The 11,270-nt window shown below is 48.1% G+C and overlaps 2 protein-coding genes across 2 annotated transcripts; both read left to right on the forward strand.

Annotated features, from left to right (window-relative positions):
• Positions 1–200: 200 nt before the first annotated feature.
• Positions 201–949, forward strand: CGCS363_v004698 (uncharacterized protein; the record flags this gene model as incomplete). The annotated part of the gene is made up of 4 exons (XM_036636547.1): positions 201–331; positions 452–545; positions 611–809; positions 864–949. The coding sequence occupies 4 exons, from the start codon at positions 201–203 to the stop codon at positions 947–949; spliced, it is 510 nt and encodes a 169-aa protein (XP_036498958.1).
• Positions 950–2,395: 1,446 nt separating this feature from the next.
• Positions 2,396–2,718, forward strand: CGCS363_v004699 (uncharacterized protein; the record flags this gene model as incomplete). The annotated part of the gene is made up of 2 exons (XM_036636548.1): positions 2,396–2,595; positions 2,673–2,718. The coding sequence occupies 2 exons, from the start codon at positions 2,396–2,398 to the stop codon at positions 2,716–2,718; spliced, it is 246 nt and encodes an 81-aa protein (XP_036498957.1).
• Between the last annotated feature and the right edge of the window lie 8,552 nt (positions 2,719–11,270).

Raw genomic sequence — 11,270 nt, forward strand, 5'->3', positions numbered from 1 at the left:
CTCATTGGCACCCACACCCAGCTTCTGGGGCTAGTTTGGCACAGCTAGGGCAGCGCTGAGGGGGCGTGAGGAAGGTGTGGTTAGAACGGCAGCACAGACATCGTCGGGAGGTGTGGCCCGGTGGAACACAGAGGGGAGAAGCAGCAGCAACAGCATAATCTAGCTTTCTTGGCCCTGGGAACCTGATGCCGCTAGCGCCCATGCTTAAAGGCGGCGGTCCTTGGGATGGGACGAGAAATGAGGTGAAGCTGCCGCCGCCGCCAGAGCTTGGTGACATGTTCCGCATTGGTGGAGAAGTTGGAACGGCAGTCCGCGGGATCGATGTTCGACGGGCGGGCGTTGACAGCAGCAGACTGGGAGCGGTGCGATGCGGCAGTAGTGTGAAAGGTAAGTTACCGTTGGGCGGGATGCAAGTATTAACACGGGACTTTCAGTTAAGCCCCAAGCTCAGAGCTGCGAGGAACAGACAAGGTGCTTCGACGTCGGAGCTAAGGTCCAACACCTTGCTGCTGAGGCCTGAGGGATGGATGGCAAGGTCAGGTAGTGTAAGTTTCTCCGCCGTGTTGGTTCTCGGTGCCTGGTTGTTGACTGACCCCCGTGCTGCCCCCAGCCTGCCAACCCGCCATCCAGCCAGCTTTCTTTTTCACCCTCCCTTCCACCGCAGAAGGTTGTCCGCTGGCAAGAATTTTCTTTTGAGACAGCGTTAGGGAAGGATGGCGACCGTCTCTGCATGTCAGATTGGACAGGTGGGCATGTCGAGCAGAGGCTGCGGGCTAAAGGCGGGATAAAAAGGATGGATGGCAAAGCCGGTGTGTGTGCGCTATGCAGCAGGAGTCGACGATCCAGGCTGACATTCGTCCCAGAACAATTCAGGATGAGGGGCAGGGGAGACCTGGACAGCGATTCGGGCCAATCGATGCCTCGATTGCGGACTAGGGCGGGCCACTGATCAACAGTCCCAGCATCCAAGCACAGGAACATCGTCCCATGGATGCGGTGCAGCGTGTATGTACACTACTTGGTAGGTAGGCCAACTTCCGTGGTGTAGCATCCGTGTCTTGTTGTACTAGAGGCATCATGGAGTGGCCCGCTCCGAATGCTCTGCTGAGATGCGTGTCTGATGTTGCGCACATGAGCGACGATCGACAGGCGCATCTGCAGTGGTGGGCGTGGGTATCTGCCCAAGTATGCTCTCGTTGAAGTCGATGCCCAGGCATGTGTGTGTGTGTGTGTGTGTGTGTGTTGATACTGCGCAGTCCAGGAAGCTTTTGCATCCGTGGGTACCCGGATCCGCAGCCAGAGTGTTTTCTTGAGCGCTTGTCTGGACTCGCCCGCCGGTGTTCATGCCGGGATCAGCAAGGCACATTGGTGTGTTCGACGGCGTCCTGACAGGGACAGAGATGCCAGGGCTTGACAGGGCTCCAGGGTGCGATCCGGAATAGAAATCGAGCATGCAGTGGCAAGCAAGCCTTACAGCCAATGGTGATGTGCGCGGAGGACGACAGTACCTAGCGCGGGCAGTACGCCAGATGGGTAGGTATCCGTAGATGGGACGAAAGGCGGCAAAAGGACGAGCGCCATTACGTAGATAGCGTAGTGCGGTTCGTCGTCACTGGGGGGCGAGGACTGGAGGACGTCGTTGGAGTCAGGAGGCGTTCACAAAGATAGGTACCGTTGCGCAGTAAATGGAAGTACCGATTCAAGCAAGAGGTTGTGCGCATGCGTGTTATGTGTGATGTGTGTGATATGATGTGTCGTAGGATTGCCGTGTGCCGTGTGCCGCGCTCCGTCCTGCCCTTCCTCTTCGGGGCGGAGGCGTGGGTTCTTCCTGGATCGTCCCTGAAGAGGCTGATGAATGGGCATCGGCCGTCGATTTCCAGCGATGATCGGCTCTGATGAATCGTGGAAATCACGTGGAGAATGTGTTCATGTATGATGGGCGGGTTCCAGTTTGGGTTCCATTCTTGTTCCACCGCATCGATTGTCAAAGGATGTCGGACGGGACAAACTGTAGGAGGTTGATGAGACAGAAAAAGACATAAAAAAAAATACAAGCCGTGTTATGTAATTGCCATTGGCAGATGGAGGTCCTTCCTCCATGATCCAATGGGTCTCGAAACAGCAGGAGTCAATGGCCGGGCCGGGTCCACCTTCCTTGGTTTTAGTGCATTCATACCCATACCTCTCCAGGTACCTTACAGAGTACGGATACCCCTACCAGACCAGGTAGGTAGGCACGTAGGTAGGTAAGGTAGGCACCTTGTCCCAGTAGGTGCCTTCCCTGCGCCTGGGGGCCATTGGGGGGCCATTGGAGCCCTTGGTCTCGAGGGGCCTTTTTTATTTTAATTCTTTTTTACTGCACAGGGCAGCTGGGGCTGTCGTCGTCTCCATCGCGATGCAGCAGAGAGCGGCACCTGCCTTCCCTCTAGTGGCTATTTGGGAAGGCGCCTACCAGAACTCAGGCCATTACAAGGTATCTCACCAAGGATCTTCTGCCGCAGGGTACTTTACTCCAGGCGTGAACAGTTTGGGGACAAGGCATTGGATAGGCGCCTTGTACGAGATTAGGCAAGATCTGAGCATGCAGGAGACCAGGTACGTGTTTCTTCCGCGGATGGGGGCCTCTGAAGTGTCTGTCAATCGTGAGCATTACCTTACCTAGGTATCCGTAGTCTGCCGGCCACGAATAGTAGTTGCGTATCCACAAGACATACATAGTTGAAGTATCTTTTAGTCTTACTTGAGCATATACTGCCTCCCCTCTCCAGGGTTCTATGGATAAGGGACAAGGCACAATGCAATGAGACGCATTCAGTGTTTGGCGTGGGGCAGAGTCAACTGCTCTGGCCTTGGTTTCTCACGTCCGTCTACAAGCCAACTTAGTCAAGGAAGTGGTCAGACACGAGACAGAAGTTCAAGGAGTTTGAATCATTTGACTTCCAATAGAGTCAATTAAACCCGTCAGTAGAAACATTAACCCCCGGCAGTTAATCTTGAAGGTCTAACATATAGGCCTTTAAATATCTCGTTGAGCAAGTCATGAACATTCCTTGCCCAATGCCAACAGAATAGAAGTTGTCTCCAACACGCACAAACCTAAGACTGGAAGTGGCAGGCATGATTCCTGCGCCAGCCCTGCGCAGCTCCGCACCGCACCGCAGAGCACAGCATACCTAGCACAGCACAGCACAGCTCGGCGCCGGACCATCTCCGCTCTCACCTGCCTCCAGCTCTGTTGAGAACGCGAGAGGGACACCGAGGCTCGCCAGGATCAGCCGCCGTCCTGAGATGGGGCTAGTTGCTTTGCGATTCTTTGGTAAGATACGAGAACCAGGGAAGTTGCTTGCTGTCACGCCCACTTCTCCCCTCCTTTTGGTCCCTTTCCCGTCCATTGCAACCTCTTCTTGAAGGCTTTGCCATCTCCAGCATTCGGCATGGCCCGGGATGCGCTGTCTTGCGGGCTGCGGTACCAATTTAACCTCCAATGACCCGATCCAATGGTTTTCAGCGGCTCAGACCGATCGAGTTGTTGTTGGTGTTGCCATCCAGTTTCCCCCCCTGCTGGCTGCGTTTGCTTTCGTGCTATGCAGTATGTACTTCTTTGCCTGCTGCACTTGCCTCGCACTTGCACATGCAGTGTAAGTTGTTTGCTCTGTGGCTGCATGGCTTTTGCGCTCTTTGCATTCTTCCGCCCTAGGCATGCGGGTAGCATTGAGGGTAGCAGCTGCCTCAGTCGCCTCCTCCACCTGCCATGGCTGCAATAGTCGCTCTCAGCTCTGCTGCAATGTCATGCCATGCAATGCAATGCAGTGCGCTGCGATGCGCTGCATTCCCATCACAAAAACAAAATCTTTCTCTCAACAACCCTCGCCATAATCTCCTACACATATATCTTCAGATGGCACACTACGACGTGTTCCGAGGCCCATCCTATCGTAGGTAGGCATCGTAGGCAGTTGGGGCAGGCCAAATGGTGCAAGTCACCTACCATAGTATAGACATTCTTGGTGCTCCCTCTCCGACCCAACCCAACCACCGCCCTGCAGCTGCCATGGAACATCGGGACATCAGCCTTATTGCACTACATGCCCAGTGCAGCTAGAACAGCCCGATACTTTTACGGGACAAGCAAGACTATGCAACTCGAACCTCGTGCCAGATTGCCATGCTCCTCGACGAAAGCACAGCTGGAGGCAGCCGCTCCCTGCTTTGCCTTGTCTCAACTCAGCAAGGATGGCCTTTTCAAACGCGGCACCTTCTTCCCTTTCCCCCCTCCCCTCTCTCGTTCTCGCAGAAGGTTGTCCTCAGCTGAACTGAACTGAACTAAATTGAACTGAACTGGGTCTTTAAACTTTCCGGCGCCCTGCACCTTCCGCAACGACTGTGCGTCAACAATCCGATTATCCAGATGGGGGCATGCCACTGCTGCAACTGCAACGTCTCATTCCTCCCTGTTCGCTGTGGCCCTTGAACTCAAAACCATCTCCCCCTCCTTCAATCAACCTAGCCCCCCCTGCATCCTCCCGGTCTTCACCAGCGGCCCGGCTTCTAGAACGGAAATCTCCCTGACGTTGCTTTTTCCCAGGTGGCAACAAGGCCTTAACCTGACCGGTCAGTTGGGGCGCACCCTCGTACGGATACCCTCAGCATCCTCGTTCTCGTACCCCCATCATCTCCTCCCGGCACCGCATCGGCGCGTCCCAGTGTGGTGCTACAAACAATACGACAAACCGCTGCCTACCTAGCACATACTTCACCAGCATACGCGCCGGATACCTACTGACAACGAGTCACGATGCTACTGACCTGGCCGTTGTGGACGCCGCGGAACCGCCATTATCCATGTTCTTTGCTTCAATATCAGCAACGGCACTCTATATCGGAATCCGGCCCATCAATAGCGAGTCGTTCCAGAGTGGACGTCCATGGGACAATCTTCGGAAAAAGAGACAACGGAAACCGTTGGATGGATGTTTGATGGAAACTGCCAACGACCTGACCCCAAGTCGCCATCGTCTCACCAGAAGCAGGGAGAAGAAACAAAAGAACCTTGACCATCACCTGCCGCGCTCTGCCTGAATCTCTGTCCCGCCGTCGACATCAGCTTGTCGATACCGTTTGATCGATTCCCAAGACATCCGGGATTCACAGCGTCATCCCTTTAACCACCAGATGTGACTTTTAGCGCGGTTTTTCTTGCAGCGACGATCAGAAGCAATTCAACTAATTAGAGCCCTATATTCTTCAACACTATGCTTATATAATTATGCGAATTTATTATATAAATCAAAAAGACCTCATTTTTAGCGTTTTTAGCTATATTAGCTCTTAACGTATTAAGTACTAAGTAGTTTAGTAATTACCCTCTTTATAGAGAGCTATATTATACTATTAGTAGCTATATATAGTTTACTTAATATACTATATATTAAGATCTCTTAGTGCTAGAGGGCTTTATAATATTATTTTATTAATATATATAGTATAACGTTACTTTTTAAACCTCTTAGTTAAAATATAAGTTTTAAGGTTTATATTAATAGTATTAGCTACTATAGTACTTATATAAAGGACCTTAATAGTCTTCTTATATATACTACTAGAGGAGCTAAAAGATATAAATAGAGACTTATATAGCACTTTAATCTACTTAAATTTAGTTTTAAATTTTACTTATCTCTCTATAGCTAGATAATCTTATTAGTAGAAGAAAATATTACCTATAACGACGTTAATTTTAAAGCTATAAATTAAGGTATACTAGCTTCTTTAATAGACCTAGTAGTCCTATATATACTACTTATATAGTTAGTTATTTATATTAACCCCTCCTTTCTTTTTATTATAGAGGGCTGTAAATAAGAGGTATAGTAGGTCTTTTTTAATATAATATTTAATTATCTACTTCTTATATTTACTTAAGATTATTTACTAAGACGCCTAAGTATTTTACTAAGCTTCTAATAGCTATAAAAATAACTATAAAGATATTTAACTTATTATAACTTTAAATAATACTTAAGCTATCTTAAAATATATAGTAAATAGTTTTAGAAAGTAATATTAATAAGGTATAAGGGGTTCTTAGCTTATAAAGTAAGTTAATATAAAAAGAATATATAAGAGATCTTTCTAGCTAAACTAGTTAACTTAGTAGTCCTCTATAGGGGTAATATAGAAGGTCCTCTATAGTAAGTAATTAGACTTCTTTTTAGCTTTTTTTATAATAAATAGAAATATATAGATATTAGAGTTCTATTAATAAGTACTTATAGTAGTAATATAGAGGTTATTATATAGTATATATAAGAGGTATAAGCTAATAAATAAGTTATTAAGTATAATATAGTAAGAGTTATAGCTATACTAAAGTAGATAAGTAGCTAGTTTATATACTACTTTCTAAATATTATTAAAAGTAGCTTTTTTAGATTACTATAAGCCTTATAAGCCTATAATATAAGTATACTAAAACTATAAAGTTAAGAAGTCCTTATTAGAGATACCTTATATCTTATAGCTTATAGGAATAAATTTAGACTTAATAGTAGTTATTTTATTAGAGCAGCCTATATATCTAACTATACCTTTATTAATAACTATAACTAAAGAGGGGAGGAGTAAAAACTATAAAACTTAGTAGATATAAGCTACCTATAGCTTAGCGCGTATAAAGGCCTTTAATAGAGAGGGATTAAGATGATCTAGATCTTAGTAATAGAAGTAATATAATAAAGCTTTAAAATAGCACTTAATAATCTATTAAGTAAATAAGTAGTAAATATTAAAATAGCTAGTTAACTAATAAGTATTAAAATGTTTTTTAGGCTTAATATATATATATAGTAAAATTCTAAAAAAAAAGTAGAGCTTATTAATTAATATTAATATAAATATCTCTTACTATTTTATATATACTATTAAGTATATATTAATCTATACTACTTAATATATAATAAAGTTAATAAGGATAAAAAGTTATAATAAAGTAAGTAATATAGCTAGTAAAAAAGTAAATTAACGCTTAATTTTATAGATTTTAAAATAATTAAAATAAATACTTTTTTAGCTTAATAAAGTTACTTTTAAGCGCTTAATCCTTAAGTTACTAGTCTCTTAAGCTAAAGTTTCACTAAAAACGCTTATTATATTAATAGATATAAAATTCAGTTATTTCTATTTATAGATAAGCTAAAATTATAATATTATTACTACTAGTTAATATATCCTACTTATCTATAAATAGTGAGGATATTACGATTATTCGCGTTATTATAGTGAGTCCTAATTAGGTAAGATCGGCGAAGTGGACCTACACCCCTCAAAACCGCGCTAAAAGTCACATCTGGTGGTCAAAGGGATGGACTCTCTTCTGCCGGCGGAAGGTTGCAGATTTCCGTAGCAAAGAGACGCTCCGAGACAGGGGGACATGTGGCAGGCTCGAGCTCCGAAGCCTTTCGCATCTCTTCCTTCTTTGCTTTTTTCCACGACCCCACCATGGAGGAGGTCATTGCTCTTTGACTTGTCAGGATCATGGGTTATGCGCCTGGACTGCAGATTCATCCATGGCAACTTCTGCTGACCGCCACACCCGGATTTCAATCAGAAAAAAGGATCGACTTGTTCAAATCGGACTTACATCGAAGTGGTCAAAAGCGCCTGGCACCAAGGAGTCGATACCCACGCCAACATGGCGTCATGTTGCCGCCCAATTCGCGGCTGGACCTGCCGCAGGCTGGTTTCTTCCCAGCGGATCACCACTCCATGTCCAGTACGGAATGCATCCATCCGTGGAAAAGGGGATGCGCCCTGCATACACCCGGGCAACTTTCTTTGAAAAAAAGTCACCAAAGTCTCGAACCAGCGCCGTCAAAATCACGGTTGCCGCGGCCCCCAAATATCCACTTGAGCCCCAAAGTTGCTCTGATTCGGTCATATCTATGAAAAACTTACAGGGTATTTTTGTTGCGCGCGATTCGGATGACTGCCCCAAAAAAATGTCTTAGCAAGGGGCTGTTGCATCCACATCGGGAGTATATCCTTGGTTCAAGCTGTTCAACAAAGACGGAATTCAACCAAATGAAATCTTCCTACGACCTGGCAGGCAGCTCTGAAGCCTTCAAGTCTTCGCCTTTGGTCTAGCAGGACCATGAACAGCCGCCCGGCCTGGTTCATTCGGGTCAGCGCGCTACACAGTCTCGGCCTTTCGGTGACGGCCACGGGTGGAACGCCTTGCCGTTCGACGCGGTCGGCAAAAATGCCTTTGCTCTCTCAGAAAGCTAACGCTAATCGGATGAACTGCCTCTGAGAGGTTGGTGGTACCACGAGGCGCCGAGGCATTCGAGTTTGGTGGCAGAGCGGGATCATTTCGCAAATTAAAACAATAATGTGGCTTGATATAGCTCTCCCGGCTCAACATCTCCTGGCAAGCAGGCAAAGCGCCGATGGCAGGCGGCTATTGATACCTTGCTCATAAAACGGCAACCCCAAAGACGGAAGCTGATCGATGGGCCATGTTGTCGGAACCACAATCAATCCCGGACCGAAGCGGGTTGACGAGGAGAACATTGGAAGCTTAACAAGTCATTTCTGAGTTGCAATCTACAAAGATTCACAGGCAACTGCGCTCAATTACCGTGCGTCAGGGGGAAAAGTTACCTACACAAATCCTCTATTTAATTCAGGTGGGATGGGGGTGTCTAGCCCAACTACACTGCCAGCTCACCATCACTTTGCTTCAGAGTAACCCTTGAAGCACTCCCACAAACACGGCCTCAGCCAGACAACCGCAGGAGGTCATTAGTATGAATTGTATGCAGCCACTCTTCAGACTGCGGTCGTAGTGCGTCAGGGATTCTAGTGCAGTGGTCGTGAGAAGGCCCAGCATTCTTGGCGATTTTGTAGCGTCTGCATAGCCAGGGCCCAGAAGGCGTCCAGATATGGGCTTCGCCCGTGGCCCTCCATCCCTACCGCCGCGGGGTGTCATCAACTGCCTCTAAGCACTCAGCTAGGACAGTTGCCCTTGAGCCGGTCTAGCTAGGTGCTAGACCCTACCGTTGTGGCTGGCACTAATCCAACGTTGGCGATTGCCCCGGACGCTCGACCATGATGGATCAACCGACTCGTCGGCAAGCTTCAGACATCCAGGACAAATTCAACCGGTTGTTGAATCTCGACACGTTTTGATAACTTGGGAACCGGATCGCGATCAACCTCGGCGTCAAGATCACATTTCTAGCGCTTAGGCCTCTATCAACCAGTGAATACCCCTCGGTAACTTTGACGATTTAGACGAAATCAGGCTAGGGGCTTTGGGACTACGAGCACATGGACTCGATTCTTCAAGTTCAGATTCAACGTCTTACGTGTGCCCTAGACTGTGGTTCACTATGCACTGCGAGCTCCTTTACCGGCAGAGCAATTGGGTTGACCAGGTTGATGCGCAAAGGCCTCTTGGAACGAATTCATCTGTTCCGTATTCAGGGGTTCCGGACAAGGGGTTTCGCGTTACCAGCATAGCCGTCATGTTCGTTCGAGACAACCCTCGGTCAGATGCAGTATCTGACCTGTCACACAGCTCAGGACCACTGACACCTTTGGTGTGTAACGCCTCATCTTCTCCTTTCCCAAGGAGGATGATCAAATTTCCAGATACGCCATTTCATGCAAATTGTCGTTCATTTCCATTATAGAGAAGCTCCGGCGGGGAGATCCTAGGAAGACACCTCTGCCCTGGCCTGGAGCTCTTTGTCCCCACGCATGCGACAACTCTAAGCACAAGCCAAGGTCAAGATACTAGTGAAAGCATTATCGACTTCATGCTAGTTGTCGCCATCTCATACTGGGCGGGGAGGTAATCAGGACAAGAAATGTCCTAATATGCGTGCTGCGCTACCGGCATGGAGTGCAATCCTGTCATACGTTCGCAGGGTCGGAATAGCCCCTCTATACTGACGATAATTCCATTAAGTTGCACATATAATACCGTTGACTAGCTTACACTTGAGCTCTACACCCACGGACCGCCGTCGTCTATCAAAAGGAGGAAGGTAGTGATAAACATAGCACAGCCGCGCTCAATGATCGTCACCTCAGTCGGCAGGTAGCAGTACCACTTCAGGCAAATATCAACAGGTATTATCGGCTCGTTCTGTCCCGAGTGGGTGAGTATTTCTGTGCCAACGTACGGCTTCTACGGGGTGCTGGCTACCCTCAATACGGCGTACTGAATGTGGAAGCCGCATGTGGGAGTTGAACCGGCCCGACGAGTCCATCCCGCTCTCCCGACGCACCGTGGTCACACATGACAATAATCAAGCGTCGCTCAACTCCCGCGGATCTTGAACTGGCGTGGCATCTCGTGGGTAGCTGCACATTATTCAGAAATGAAGCGTCCAAACGATCGCTCGAATCGCGCAAGAATACCACCCTGTAGCAACACTATATGCGAACATCCAATCGCAACGGTCGTCGACGACATCATGTTGTCTCTATGTCGTTTCAATGCTACCACTGGGTTGTCGTTCGGGGAATATATGGCAGAACCCTTTTCGATACGACCTGGGAACAGACTACGTTCGCAAGCTGGCTACGACAATGCGATCAGACTTAGTGACAATATTGCACAACAATCGAGATGGACCATAGCTCCCACCGGCGTGACGGTGCGCGGAGGAGACAACGGGCGCAGCGCGTTGGTACTGGAACTGTTCCATGTACACGCTCACACGATAGGTTGCAGTCACGTCTTCGTCGTACAACGTCGGCTGCGGCATCTCAGCTCGAAGGCGGTTGATACGATCGGTACTTGAGTCCTCCTCGTTGACAGGAACGGCCGTCTGATGAAAGCCGGGCTCCGGCTCGAGCTAAGAGGCTAGACTCTGAGCATCAACAGCAACTGTCAGGGGTCCGATTGATGGCTTCTCGACGCAAACCCATCACATCCCGGCTTGGTGCTGGATCAGCAGGACCTGGAAGAGCACTACGCAACGGGAGGTTGGCTAGACCTGCAAGGCACGAGCCAACTGGGGCCACAGGAGAGCCGGAGATTTCGCCGCTGTAGATGTAACCGTAAATCCCTCTGTCTTACGGACGTAACAGCCGATGACGGTGACGAGTTGATGTTGTCGTAGTCGCCAAGTCCACCTCGACGGGCGGCGGTTGGCAACGTGAGCCACCTTACTGACTGCACAGGCTCTCAAGGGACACGGCCCGTGGATTGAAAGTCAGCGACAATCGTTACGAAAAGCAGAATGGGGGCTGGGGAGTGG

Source organism: Colletotrichum siamense, assembly GCF_013390195.1.
Source record: "Colletotrichum siamense strain Cg363 chromosome Unknown KSG_Cg363_contig03, whole genome shotgun sequence".
Lineage (NCBI taxonomy): Eukaryota > Fungi > Ascomycota > Sordariomycetes > Glomerellales > Glomerellaceae > Colletotrichum > Colletotrichum siamense.